Source organism: Cervus elaphus, chromosome X (assembly GCF_910594005.1).
Source record: "Cervus elaphus chromosome X, mCerEla1.1, whole genome shotgun sequence".
Taxonomy (NCBI): Eukaryota; Metazoa; Chordata; class Mammalia; order Artiodactyla; family Cervidae; genus Cervus; species Cervus elaphus.
This window is the reverse complement of record NC_057848.1, coordinates 120,061,947-120,077,188: the sequence shown is the minus strand read 5'-3', so window position 1 is coordinate 120,077,188 and position 15,242 is coordinate 120,061,947. Positions and strand designations below refer to the sequence as shown.

At 40.3% G+C, this 15,242-nt stretch overlaps 1 protein-coding gene across 2 annotated transcripts in view; it reads left to right on the top strand.

The window, feature by feature from the left end:
• Window positions 1–15,242, top strand: part of CLCN5 (chloride voltage-gated channel 5) — a 189,582-nt gene that overhangs the window by 157,261 nt on the left and 17,079 nt on the right. The window contains exons 1-5 of one of the 2 annotated variants that reach the window (XM_043895349.1): window positions 1,279–1,513; window positions 3,628–3,779; window positions 6,946–7,045; window positions 11,059–11,246; window positions 14,676–14,798. In XM_043895349.1, coding sequence (XP_043751284.1) covers window positions 3,672–3,779; window positions 6,946–7,045; window positions 11,059–11,246; window positions 14,676–14,798 — 519 coding nt within the window. In that variant the 5' untranslated portion in view covers window positions 1,279–1,513; window positions 3,628–3,671. Of the gene's footprint in view, window positions 1–1,278; window positions 1,514–3,627; window positions 3,780–6,945; window positions 7,046–11,058; window positions 11,247–14,675; window positions 14,799–15,242 lie in introns of those variants that run through there. The other variant, XM_043895347.1, reaches the window with a different exon arrangement.

The window sequence follows — 15,242 nt, the reverse complement described above, 5'->3', positions numbered from 1 at the left end:
CCACCAGGCTCCTCTGTCCATGAGATTCTCCAGGCAAGAATACTGGAATGGGTAGCCATTCCCTTCTCCAGGGGATCTTCCCAACCCAAGGATCAGACTTGGGTCCACCTGCATTGCAGGCAGATTCTTTACCCTCTGAGCCACCAGGGAAGCCCATCTCATATAGATACAATAAAAGGAAAAGAAAGAAGAAAAGAAAAAGTTTTCTCCGTATGATGAGAACGCTTAAGATTTACTCTCTTAACAACTTTGCGATATATCAGTGTTACCTCAGTGTTACCTATATGTAGAGATGGCAATTTAATTCTTCTTTACTGCATTAGCCTTTTGCTTATTGCACAGTTCATTAAGACTTGCTGAACAGTAGCCTTCAGAATAGGACCAGAGAAGGGAAAGTCTTTAAAACATTGCAGATGTACTAGTGAATTAATTTTCGTGGCTGAAATATCTACTTTTACCCAGGTTGGATTAATGAGATCAGACTTGATACTGCTTTCTAGGTAGAGTACTACTGCTAAGAAACAACTTATTTTCTTGACTGCTTTCTGAGTTTCGAAGTTACTAGGAGGTATTAAAGACCTGACTTTGTATGCTAAGGTCATATGTGGTTCAGTTTTTCATAATTTTCTCTATAGAAAGACATAAGCTATGTGTATACAATTTAAAGAATAATCATAATGTGAATACTCAGGTAACCCCTGCCCAGATTAAGAAAAATTGCCAGCTTCCCAAAGCCAAACCCTCACCATGTGCTCCATCCAGAAGGTGACTCCCCTCTCTCCCTAGTCAGCTACTATCTTTACTTTTGGCATTTTCTTGTTTCCCCTTATAATGTAGTCACTTACATGGGTATCCTAAAACCATATAACTTAGGTTTGTCTGCCTTTGAACTTACATGAATAAAATCATGTTATGTGCTCTCTTGTGTCTGGCATCTTTCATTCATTTCACTAATTTAGCTTGTTACTCTAGTGAGATTTTTATCTGTTATTGGTATCCAGTGCATTAAAAAAAAAAACCTTTCCATATTTGCCTGTCTCTCTTTCCCTCCCCCCTTTTAAAATATTTAAGATCCCTGTAATTTTAAATGCTTTCTGATATTTATACTTTGCCTTCTTAGATTTTCTGCTAAATGGTTTCTGAAAACCTTAAATTTGTCTGAATCCCAGTTTTCTGAACTGACCTGACTGCCTCTGGTTTGATGGCATTTGTTTAGATGAGACTACATCTTTAAGGCTTCTGTGCTTAGTTAAAAATCTTCTTTCTCCAAGGCTGGTCCAAGGGTCTGGTCACGTGATTCCAACAGTGACATCACATTCTGACCGCCAGGGAACATTGGTGGTTCTTTAGGTGGTGTTTGTTCCTGTGAAAGGCAGAGAATACAGCAAGTGCCCTTCTAAAGCAGTTCAGACCGGGGCTCCTTCTGTAAAAGCTCCTCAACCTAAATGAGGAAATGCGGGCTGCCAAGGTTATTTCTTCTTTGAGGCAGAAAAAAAGAAAGCTGTGATTGAAGGTAAGCAGGCTTGAGCCTGGCCAAGGACCAAAGCATGACCCCAGGGAGAAGGGGGTCTGGAGAATCACAAGCAGTCTGTTGTCGGATTCTAATCATTGCCTGCTCTTTCCGAGCTGCCTGACAATTTGCGTTTATAATAGACTATCTACAAAGAAGGATGATTCAGTACTCATGTTACCCAGTGATGTAATAGGATTTTTTCTTTCCTGTTAGGAAGCTGTTGCAGATCTTCATTTTGTCTTAATATCCTTTGAACTGGGGGCCTCATTTGATACCTAGTGTAACATTAGATATCTAGTAGAAGCTTTTTAAAAATCAGTTTCACAAAATCCTTTGAAAATTTCTCCTGAAAGGAGCACACTTAAACCAGAGCAAATTGAATTGAAGCATTAACCTGCTTGAAAAAGTCAGTTTCTGGTTGGTTGGTGTCCTGTGTTCATGTCAGCATTTGTCTTGAGAATTCAAAGAGCTTGGTTCCCTCCTGCCCCACATACTCCAGCCCCTTTCTGCCCTCCTTCCCAGCTGGCTGTTTCCCTCCAATCTCTCAGACAACACACCAGCATTCATCTTTATCAGCATGCCACTGACATGATAGGAAATGCTGAGCTGGTGATTCAGCAGACAACCATTTCATGGTCAGGTACGCTTGAAGATACGGAAAGGACTTTGGTTAGGGGTTTTAAGATTAACTTGTTCACCTCCTCCACTCCCCCCCCCCCACCTCACCCCCACTCTTACTGTGATTTGGATTCTGCAGAGCTTTTCCTTTCAGCTGTGCCTTGTTTGTGAAAGGTATGCTGAACTAGGTATTTGGAAGACTTAGAATTTGTAAACCAGGTGCAACTTGGGTGTTAATTCAAACTTGTCCTTTGAAAGTGCTCAAATTGTCTGTTAGTTGAGGATGTAGCTGGGGGGAGACGAGGTCAACTTGGGCCCACTTTAGCCTCTGCAGAGGAACTTATCATCAGACAGTCTGGATATAGCTTTGTCCCTGCCAAGGTTGGTGTTGCAAATGTGAGCTGTGGCTAGTTGAGTTCATTGATGGCGTTACTCTGCATTTTTCCTCAGTGTGCATTTGCATGCATTCCTGAATACAGTTTTACATTTTGTGTTTAATAGTGAAATTTTGTTCTACCAGAGGATTGTGGAAATCTTGTAAAGAAGTTTGTTAAGTAATACTAAGTAACCTTGTGTAAGTGTCACTTCTGAGTTTAAATACTCCTCCCTCATCCCAACAGTTCATCAAACAAACTTGGGCTCACCTGATATTTACTGGGCTGTGGCTGTGTGCTAGACACTGGAGAAGGCAATGGTGAATCAGAGATAGGGCTACCCTCAAAGAGCTTCTGGTCTAGAAAGGAAGATAAAGCATTTGCCTAAGTTATTATAGTAGAAGTGCTAAAAACGAAGCAGGTAAATGTGATTGTTGGCCAAATGGATATGTTTCTTTCAGTTGAAGGATCAGGGAGGGACCTGTCATTTCTGAGCCATGCACTTTTCTTTAAATCTCTACTTGGAAATCTTAGACTGTCCTGGAATACTCAGTAAAAGTTTCCACAGGCTCATGACATCAAGGATCAAAGTCTTATATCCATGGAAGTGAAATATGTACATTCCAGCCAGCTTAACTCTGGAAGAGACCCACATGCTTTCTTTGGAGTCCCTCCTCAGGCAAAAGCCACTTCTGAGGATTGAATTACTGCCTTGTAAATGTATTAATAAAATGGTTTCTGATGTAATTTGTCTGCAAAAACCTTTGACCCTTTTGTCTTCCTCCCAAAACATAAACTGAAATATCTAAACTGCTCCAAGCTCTTGTCTTTTGTTTCATACATCCTTTTACCCTGTATTTCAACTGTCAGTTCTCCTTTTGTACCGTCGTTCTCATCTGTCCCTTTCCATTCACACTGCCTTGAGATGCTCATTGTTTTGTGCCTAAACCACAGAAACCTTTGAATGTGAAGGATGTTCCTGCCAGGTGATCATCCTGCTTTATCAACATACCCTAACTGTAGTCATCTGATAGTTTAAGGGCTCACCTGGTGCTCAAAAAGGAGGTATTAAAAATGTCCAAAGTGTCTGTATTACTAATGTCTTCTTTCTGTTCAATCCAGAGAATAGGTCATACAGTGGTGGAGGAATAGGTTCTTCAAATAGGATGATGGACTTCTTGGAGGAGCCAATCCCTGGTGTGGGGACCTATGATGATTTCAATACAATTGATTGGGTGAGAGAGAAGTCTCGAGACCGGGATAGGCACCGAGAGGTAAGACAAAAGATGCTTTGTGAGCTGAGTGTTAGGAAACATCAGGAGAAGTTGAAAATATATATTCTTTCCATATATAACCCTCTGCCCTGGATGTGGCTGAATTTATTTTCTGTTGGCCATGTAGGGTTTTATTTTATTTTTATTTTTAAGGCATCTTGAAAATAATTTATATTTAATGATGATTTATCTTCCTATAGTGAGTGGTTGAAAAGGATCATTGGGTGTAAATGCCTATGTAGAAAGGTGAAAACAGTTGGTGGGAGGGACCAAAATAAATTTCAAAATCTTTCTTCCCCATCTCATCCTTCTTTATGGTTTTCCCTTGAAGCAGAATTTTTACAACTAAGAAAAGTAAGTGGACTCTCTTTAAAGAAAAAGAGTGTTTACTGAAGCTTACAGGATAAACCTGTGATTATAGCTCTTTTACAAGTATAAAACCAAAGCACATTTATGCACTGAACTAAAAACTGCAAGACCAATCAAATTCAAATCAATGACATTAATTTAGTATGATAGTTAATAGAAGTACTTAGAGCTATGGCTCAGTTTTGTTTTGAATATGACAAGAGAACCTCCATACTTTTGTCTTTTCAAAGTACTGTGAAAACTTCTCAGAGCAGCCCACCAAGGTTATTTGCCTTTAACTTACTGCTGAATATCATTTAAATCAGGGAATCACAATTTCTAGTCTGAGTCAGGAGCATGTGGAGAGCTTATTCAGCCCCCATCATCCTGATTCAATGGCGAACATGTCTTCAACCAACAGTAGGTATGATTAGTTTTTTTCTTTTTGTTTTCTGCTTTGAGTCCAAATTTAAAATTTGCTTTTTAAGTTGACTCCATTTTCTCCTGAGTTCCTGGTTTCCTCCTCTCAGACCTGAGTGAATCTCCTGAGCCGTCAGGTTCAGGTCACTTTTCATTCCTTTCCCGGCTCCTAACTGCTTTTCTCATGACCACCTGAGCCCAGGATTGTCCCAGGTACAGGTTTTGAGAAGTTTCTTTGTAATCCTTAGATTTGTGATAATCCCACTGAGTTTTCTTCTCCTAACTCAAAAAGGTGATCTTTATAAAACATTTTGTTTTTTTTAATAAGATTCCTGCTATTTGGGAACATATCCATGTATTCTTTCTATTATATTAATTCATCAGGCACACTTTAAAATATAGTTTTATAGCCTTAGAATCTTTTTCTCTATATAATTAAGAGTTTAGTTCGTCATCATTTGCTTTTTCAACATGTTACTCAGATTGTGAAAACCACCTGTGAAATGACAGGAGTACATTTCCCATTGTATCAATATGGTTGCATCTGAGACACATTATATCAAATAATAATAATTCAGAATCAATTGAAATGTGTTTATCAAATGTTCAAAGGAGACCTTTTTTAAGCATTAGCTGTTCATCATCTGAATGGAAACACTGTCAGGGAAAAGTGTCACCTCATCTACTTTCAGCATTTCAATTGGAAACTTAAAGTCATAAGTCTAAATGAAATTTTAAAGTGCTTTTAACATCTGCCTGCTAATGCAGGAGATGCAGGAGGCACATGTTAGATCCCTGGGTTGGGAAGATCCCCTGGAGGAGGAAATGGCAACCCCCTACAGTGTTCTTGCTTGGAGAACCCCACGGACAGAGGAGCATGGCGGGCTACAGTCCATGGGGTTGCAAAGAGTCAAACATGACTGAGCAACTAAACACAGTACAGCACACAATAATTTATTACTCGTGATGTAGCTGCAGATCAAGATGGGGCAGCTAACTTTCAGTTTCAAAGATAAGAAATAGAGGCAGAGAAAGGGGAAGTACTAATGCCAAAGTTGTCAGAATGCTTGGTTTTGAAATGTGAGCACTGAAGAGCTAAATTGACAAGGCTAGGGCCTAAAAAGGTAAACATTTCTGTACCTCTTGATAGCTGCAGATATTCCCAGCAGGTTTTTGAAAATGAAAGAGATCATCCCTAATATCATTTAGGAACTACAATCACTGTACAGTTAGGGGTTTGTGGTATCAAGTCTTAGAATTTGCCTGACCTGAATTACAGCCCCATGTAGTAAACTTCAGATTGTATTGTCACCACTCAAATAAGCCCATATTTATGTATTCTTTGAAAAACAATCAGACTATTTTCTGTGAGTCAAGAGACCATTTTAGGACTATCTGATGTCCAGGCCAGAAGGAGACCACTGCAGTAAGCAAAACAGGTTGATGTTATAAGAAATTAGCAGCTAAGGGGCTTCCCTGGTGGCTCAGTGGTAAAGAATCTGCCTGCCGATGCAGGAGACATGCATTCAATCTCTCATCCAGGAAGATCCCATGAGCCAAGGAGCAACTGAACTAATAAGCCCATCAGTCTGTGTGCCACAACTGTTGAGACTGTGCTCTAGAGCCTGGGAACTGCAACTGCTGAGCCCACGTGCTGCAACTGTTGAAGCCCAAGCACCATACAGCCCATAATCCAGGACAAGAGAAGCCACCTCAGTGAGAAGTCCATTCAGCACAACTAGAGAGTAGTCCCTGCTCTCCGCAACTAGAGGAAAACCTAAGCAGCAGCGAAGACCTAGCACAGCCAACAACAACAACAAAAAAATCTCTAGAAGGCTTCTCTGGTGGTCCAGTGGTTAAGTATCCGCCAGCCAATGCAGGGGACATGGGTTTGATCCCTGCTGCAATAAGATCCCACGTGTCATGGGGCAACTCAGTGCATGTGCCATAACTATGGAGCCTGTATGCCTAGAGTCTGTACTCTGCAACAAGAGAAGCCACCGCAGTGAGAAGCTTGCACACTACAACAAAAGTAGCCCCTGCTCATCACAACTAAAGAAAGCCCATGTGCAACAACGGAGACCCAGTGCAGCCAGAAATAATAAATAAAAGACAAAGGCCTTATTAAAAATAAAAGAAATTAGCTGCTAAATAGGGAAGCCTTGAATAAGGTACTTGCAGGCATTGCAATACTGGAGATGAAGGTGGGGTTTGGTAAAACAAGGTTTAATAAACCTCAAAGTTCTTGGTGACTTTGGTTCAGCCAAAGACTTGAGAAGTAACTCTAAATTGGTCTCCTAATGAATAGGTTTGTCTTTGTGTTTCTTTATTGCACATTTTGATGTGAAAAAGCAAGGGTGTGTGTAAAATCTATCAATGTTTTCTCATTTCTCCCTAGATTACCAACAAAAGCAAAGAATCAACATGGGCCTTAATTCACAGTGTGAGCGATGCTTTTTCTGGCTGGTTGTTGATGCTACTTATTGGGCTTTTATCAGGTATGGTAAACCATGTTAACTTTCTAAACAGATTTCCTAAAATTGTGGTGTGCCCGTCCCCCAAGTCATGAACTGAATCGAATGCTGTGCTTTGCTGTTTTCCTACATGAAAGAAATCACTCATGGACCTTTTGGAAGCTTGATGACCTTAACTGTAAAGAGGTACTGATACCTCATCTCCTTCATTAAATAAATGAGATTAAATAAGGAAATGCATTTAAGTGCATTTGTATACTATAAAATATTATATCCATTTTAAGGTGCTGTTAGCCCTGACTTTTGAAGCTTATCTTGAGGAAGAACCTTTCTGTTCGAGATAGGATTTTTTTTTTGTTTTCATTTTTTTGGGGGGAGGGGTGGGAGCAACTCTGTGACTGGCAGGATCTTGATCTCTGACCAGGGATTGAACCCATGCCCTTGCAGGGGAAGCATCAAGTCCTAACTACTGGACCACCAGGGAATTCCCAATTGTTTTTTTAACATATACCACATGGGTAAAGAATCTGCCTCCAATGTAAGAGACCTGGGTTCGATCCCTGGGTCAGGAAGATCCCCTGGAGGCGGGCATGGCTACCCACTCCAGTATTCTTGCCTGGAGAATCCTATGGACAGAGGAGCCTGGCGGGCTATAGTCCATGGGGTTGCAAAAGAGTCAGACATGACTGAGTGACTAAAACTTTTGCTTTCTTTCACATGGGATTTAGGAAAGAAGATGTAGAAGAGGACTTCTTGAAAGATTTTTGTAGTTACTTCTTAAACATCTTCTCTCTTCATTTAGGGGTAAAATATGTAGGACATGGCTCATACCCTTAAGGGGCCTACACTCTTATTCTTTCATGGTGGTTGAGGACTGGGATGGTACTACCTTTTCCTGTCTTCTCCATCAAGCTCCTAAGCCACTCCAACTATATGGTCTATCTAGGAATAGTATACTTGCTATGCAATACAGCTTCAAAACAGGTCCCTAAGCAGACTTCCCTTCCTGTGGCGGAAGCAGAAAACCAAGAATACCAGGCAGAAGTGCTGAGATTTATATCCTCGTGGCATTAAAAAAAAATGGGCCTCGGAAGACTGGGAATAATGAGCTAAATAGAAGTTAGGTGGGAAATCAGGAGGTGGTTGGGATGGAATCGTAGTTAACAGCACAGGCTCTAGTTTGTGGCTTCTTGAATTTGAATCCCAGCCCCACCAATTGCTAGTTTTGTGACTTTAGGCAGGTTTCTTAACCCTTGAAAGCTTTAGTTTACTGACTTGTAAAATAGGGATAATAAGAGTACCTATTTTGCAAATTTGCTGTGAGAATTGAATGAAGTACAACATATATAGCACTCAGCACAGCACCCAGTTGTTCACAAGCTGCTGTTACTTAGAGATAATTCATGAGCTGTGGAGTATAAAATGATCACAGCAGCTAGTGGGAGCTGCTGCCATTCTGTCATAGCACCCTGCAGCCCCGTCTCCCATCAGTGGGCTCCTTGGGGGGACATGCAGGGGATGTTCACCATGTGCCACATTGTTTACATAAAACACCCCCATTTTTCTTGAACGCTGTGGCATTACCCTTGCCTCTCCAATGCATAGAAACTAACTCTCCACCATCCCACCCCTCATTTCTTTGTCATGGGATAGGAAACTAAGATCCAGTAGGCTTGTTTACCCCCAGATACTTTTGCGACATCAGGCTACCACATAGTAAATCCGGTTTGTTATTTGATTCATTCTGTGTGCTTTGGTAACAACTCGTGTGTTACAGCCAAATCTGGTGACAATCCTGTGTTTTCTACGTCAGTTAAATCTCTGCAGGTCCATTTGCTAAAAAAAAAAAAAAAAAAGAAAGGAAGATCACAGCAAATGAGAAACTGCTCATTCATAGCAGAGTTTTCAAAGATTATTTCTGGGCCAGGGGTCAGCAAGTTTTTTCTATAAAGGGCCAGACTAAATATTTTAGGATTTGTGGGCCAAATGGTCTCTATAGCACAAATGTAGCCATAGATAGTAGGTACACACACAAGCTGGACTGTGACCAAGAAAAGGTTTATTTAAAAACACAGAGGTGGATTTGACCCTCAGGCCATAGTTTTGCCAACCCATGGTCTAGGGTGTTAATGCTGCCCATTCTCTGTCTCATACAGAAGCGAGAATATGGTCTGGACAGTTTAGAGCTGGCTCATAATAGACTGAGTGAGCTCTAATGTCAAATATTACACAGAGGCTGAAGAGAAGGAAGGGGGCTGAGAAGGGGTTATATAGTTTAGCAGTTAGCAGGATACAAGTGACCTTGAAAAAAATCTTAGATAAATATTAGTAGCCAGATTTTTTTTTTTCTTTTGGCTGCACCTAGTGGCCTGCCCGACTTAGCTCCCAGACCAGGGATTGAACCTGGGCCCTGGCAGTGAAAGCACCAAGTCCTAACCACTGAACCACCAGGTAGTCCCAGGAGCCAGATTTCAAGGGGAGGCAATCACTGTAGAAGTTCTGGAGCTACTGGGTATTCATTGGAAGGAGAGAAGGGACAGAAGCATGAAACGATAGCATGGACAAATGGAAGCACTGCATTCTTTAGGGTAGGGGAAACATGCTAAAATTCATAACCAGGGAAGAAAGAGCCAACTGGGAAAAGAAGAGGGAGACGTAGAAGGGAAGAGAGGATGCAGGGTACCAGGGTTAGGTAGAATAAGACATACACACATGAAACAACCAGAGAATTAGCCAAACTCTTTAACATCACTTAGTTTTCTGAATTCAGGCAATAAGTGCAATAGGGAAGAGACGATGGGGGCTGGAGTGGCTGAGAGTAGGTTTAAACAGTTTGTCAGATTTGACTAGGTTGTTCAAGTGTGTAAATAACCTGTATTAACACTCTTAGCACCTACCAAAACATACACACGGCATGGCCTCCAGCCTGTTGGAACATAGGCGTAATATCCTCAACTTTTTAATGTATGTCTTGTCACTAGGTGGTCAGTGAATATTTTTCTTCCCTTCATACACACAGGGTATTTTGTTTTTAAGCATTGGAGGGCAACAATAGAAGCAGTGTGTCTGAATGCAGGAACAGTGTGGGAATTCAGGGGCTGTGAATTTTATGATGTCTTTGCTATTTCCTTAAAGCATGATTCTAGACCATTTAATTTCTTTATTCCAGTGTTTCTTCATCTGGATAACAGAAATGATGAGAAGGCCAGAATTGAAAGTATTATAACTATCTTAACCCTATCAGTCTATTAGCCATAGTGCATGAATCCTCATTCATTCTCATAATTTTCTTTGAGGAATGATCTATATAAAATATTTTTTGCTTCATCTCACTAAGAAAACCAAAGTTCATGCCCTAGGCTCAGAAGGCTTCAGCCTGCCTATAGCTTCATCTCATCTCCCATGTACATCACAATTTGTGCTTTTATAAATTCCGTTCCCTTAGCCTAGAATGCTTTTGCCATTGCTCAAATTCCCTCGTTCCTGGTGCCAAATCAGTATCAAGACTGAGCCCTTCTTATAATCTTCATCAGCTGCCCCCATCAAGCCATCTCAAATACATGTCATATAATATTCTTCAACATGGGCAGTTCACATTTTCTGTCTTATCTATAAAGTGAGAATAAAACAATCTTTAATAAACTTGACACTCTTTATGGATCAGTCTTCATCAACTCTCAGAAGCAGAGTCTTTGCCAGGTGAGGCAGCTAAAAGTCAAATCCACTCACTCCACACCCCCAACCCAACCACTTTGCTCTCTTCTAAGTTTCTAAGAATTCTAGAAATTCTCTTTCTAAGAATTCTAGAAATTCTGCAGACACAGTGTTTAGTGCAGACAATGCTTTTTTCCCCTCTTGAACAGGCATTCGAAACAGATAAAATCTATTAGAGATAATAGGTAAGAAGCAAGCAGACAATCAGGTTGCAAAGGAGGTTGCAGACAGAATGAGAATGTATATACTTGTCCATTATTGTGATTCCTTTTTCCTTATTTTCTCTCACAACTGTAACCTTTCCTTCCCTTCCCTCAAATCAGGTTCCCTAGCTGGCTTGATAGACATCTCTGCTCACTGGATGACAGACTTAAAAGAAGGTATATGCACATCAGGAATCTGGTTTAACCATGAACACTGTTGCTGGAACTCCAAGCATGTCACCTTTGAAAACAGAGACAAATGCCCAGAGTGGAATAGCTGGTCCCAGCTTATTATCAGCACGAATGAGGTAACACATGGTGAAGATTTCTGAACTGCTGACTTAATTATTCTTACATTTACTTCATTTCTTATACTGTCCTCGTGGCAATTGTGGAATCTTCCTTTACATTCCTTTTCAGGAAAAGGGGAACCAGTGCCAGCTGCCTTTCTCTGTGGTTTAAGTGCAGCCCTGTTTCTATATCTTCTGACATGTGGAGTTTGACGCTTATACAACAACATAATTTGCTTTTTGCTTGTTTTAACAAACCGTGTTTCTTCTTAGTTGTTAGTACACGGTGTGACTGAATCTTTCTCTAGTAATTTCCATAGAAATGCCATAGTCAGCCAACAGATAAGCTATAATTTCTAACAAAAGATGTAATGGGTTAAAAGGTGTTTAAGCAAAATTTCCCTGAGCATTGTATTAGAACATTAAAGAAGTATATTCCTTAGCAAAATAGCAGAAACCCAGGAATGAAATTGTTCATGATCCCCTTTTGAAATTAAATTAAAATTTCATTTGTCCTTGTCTTCTAGCAAATCGTTTTGGATATAAAAGTAACTTTGTTTTTCAGTTCCTTACCTTTCTTTTACTACTTGATTTGTATGTTAGATCTCTCCTACTGAACACAAAAGCACATGAAATAACTCTCAACTCCCAATTCCACTCTGACTTCTACACAGGTACTTCTAAAACAGGTGCCATCTCAGCTCACTCCTCATCTACTGTGTTAGTAAAGTGAGGAGGACAAGACTGGAATAGTTGTTTGTACTTTTAAAATTTATTTTCATACCTACTTTGGTCCACAAACAATTTGAAGGGCACACCACCCCGCCACAGACTCAGTCAAGGCAAAAGAAGGATAAGAAAATAATGTCAGAAATAAGAGTATTTATGTACATATTTGACTATGCATATTGGCTTGTGAAAGAGGTCAATTAGAGGATTAACTGCATACTATACGTGTGAGAAGTTTATGTTTGTGCTTCTCAAACCGGGTTAAGGTCAGCATACCGGAGGGTATGTGAAACCTCAGCATATGTGCTGTGTGCCTTCCCAGAGTATCAGTGTTTCCCAAGTATTTGGAAGAAATTTTTTTTTCAAAAATTAAATGTAAACAATTGTTATAAAGGAATGAAGGATTTCCGTGTTTAAGATAAAACAGAATCTCTATTTCAGCTCTGCTCCTGTCTGGGTACCCCACCCCCATCCTCTTGGATGGAGAGAAGTTTGAGAAGCCCTGGAATTTAGCATGAGTCTGTGTGTGTGTGTGTGTGTGTGTGTGTTTGTGTGTGAGTGATTCCCTTGATTTAACTCTTTTATTTTTGAAGTATAGATTCCCAGGAAGTTGCAAAGCAAGGTACAGGAAGGTCCCCATACCCTTCACCCAGCCACCCCCAGTCATGACATAAGTATGTGTGCATGTGTGCTAAGTTGCTTCAGTTGTGACTGACTCTTTGCAACCTTATGGACTGTGGTCTGCTAGGTTCCCCTGACCATGACATTCTCCAGGCAAGAATATTGGAGTGGATTGCCATGGTCTCCTCCAGGGGATCTTCCCAACACAGGGATCAAACCCGTGTCTCTTATGTCTCCTGCATTGGCAGGCAGGTTCTTAACCACTAGCACCACCTGGGAAGCCCCTAACATTTAAGTATTTGTTGTTGTACAGTCCCTCAGTCGTGTCCGACTCTTTGTGACCCCATGGACTGCAGCACGCCAAGCTTCCCTGTCTTTCACCATCTCCCAGAGTTTGCTCAAACTCATGTCCATTGAGTTGGTGATGCCATCCAACCATTTGTCATCCCCTTCTCCCGCCTTCAATCTTTCCCACCGTCAGGGTCTTTTCCAGTGAATTGGCTCTTCACATCAGGTGGTCAAAGTGTTTATAGTACACTAGCAAAACAAAGAATGTGACATTGTTGCAACCTGCAGACCTTATTTTCACCCATTTTATGAGCATAGAAGAGAAAGAGGGGGAAGGAGAGAGAGAGTGTGTGTGTGTGCATGCGCACAGTTCACTGTGATTTTAGCATATATATAGATTTGTGTAGCCACCACCACAGTCAAAATGTAGAAGTGTTATTCCATCACCACAAGGCTCCCCCAAGCTACTCCTTTAGAGCTATGTATGTGTGTGTTTAAGTGTTCCAACTGTAACTTTCAAATTGGAGATTTGCTCAAATGATAACTTTCTCTGACTGTCCTTTTAATGAGTGAAATCCTTACCTGGGGAGAGTTAGTTCTAGGTTTTAAAAAGAGCTCTGCTGCCAAGAACTTGGCCTCCTGGTCTCTGCCTATAGTCAGTTTCAGCCACTTCTCCTTTCTTCCCCTTTCCTCTTTGTTTCCTCCTGGTAGAGTATTCTTCCTCCCTAGCTATATTCTAAAGGCTAAGAGAGAGCAATCATTTGTTCCTCTCAGAGACTAAAATAATGGGAAGCCTATGTCAAAATTATAACTCAGAAAAAAAACCTGAGTGTTGGTTCTCCTCGTCTAGGTCAATGAATTTTTTTGATAGTGTTTTAGGTTTTAAGATACCAAAAGTCCACTGAGTTTTGTGATCCATGTAATTTGAGTGAGTTTCAACTTCTAATATTTCTATCACCAAGCATCATATGCCAATGTTCAAAATGTTTTTTTTTAAGGCATAGCTATTTTGCAAGGCTTTTAATGGTGGTGAATCCTTACTAATGGTCAAAATTAGATTTCTTTTCTTGCAGACTTCATTATAATATATAATAATATACATATATTCTTATATAAGATAAGTATATTATTTCCATTTTAAAAAGTAGTCATCTCTGTTTTATTCTTTGGGCTATCTGACATCTCACTGATTTTGTCTGATGGTCACAGCCCAAAACGTTTTACTGCATATTCCTGTTGCTACTCAATGACTACACCTTTGCTACTACAGTGGCAAAATTCTCTCAAAGATGTGGTCATCTCTACAGAATATCATTGCTTATTTTAAGAAAAACACCCAAGAATTTTATAACCGCCTATGAGAATTTGACACCAAGGTAGGTAGTAGCCAAAGGTGAATTTAATGGGATTCTAGAGCCAAACTTCACTTGAAATGTGTAGCCAAGGTTCAGTCATTCCAATAAAAGGACTGCTAAGACTTTAATGAAATTGATATAGTATATATATATTTGACTACAAAATCTATCAAAGCACTCATATGGAAAGTGAATTTGCATTTTCATTCTTGTCCATCCTTAGAAGCCATCCTCAGTTTCCTTTGGGTGGAGCAAAAGCCTCTCATTTTCTGTAGCAAATGAGCTGACAGTGTTTTAGTAGTTGCTTTGCAGACAGTCTGGAAGAAACATTTTGAGCAATTTAATATTGTTTGTTTTCTGACCTCCTCTCCTGAAAATCCATTACTTAAGAGCTGCATGCCTCACTGAGGGTGTCTAGGCTAAAACCAGCTTCTTTCTTTTCCCTCTGTTCCAGGGAGCCTTTGCCTACATAGTCAATTATTTCATGTACGTCCTCTGGGCTCTCCTATTTGCCTTCCTTGCCGTATCTCTTGTCAAGGTGTTTGCACCTTATGCCTGTGGCTCTGGAATCCCTGAGGTGAGTCTCTAAAATGGTTTATAATGGTTTATAAGTGGTAACAATAATCCTTTTTAGTTAAAACCATTTACTATGTATTCCAGCATATACTACAGTTGAATATTAAATGAGATCAGATCCCGAGGCAGTCTAGGGCCTTTCTGGATCTTCCCTTAAGTTTCCTCCTAGACTGGGCCACATAGACATTTAAAGGGAGTTGATTCCTAGCCTCCTACGGGTTCCTGGTGAACCAGCCCCCTGAAGAATTCCCCAACTCCCTAACCAAGAAGCTTTTAGGGTAGATTGCAGGATTCTGGTCTGAAAAAAATAGTGGTACTGTCAACTTTTTTAGAGCAGAAGAAATGAAACTATTTTGCCACATTTTTTACAACATGATTTGGGATAGAAGGAGGGTGATTAAAACCCTATTTCTAATGACTTTTGGTTTAGATTACTTGACAGTGA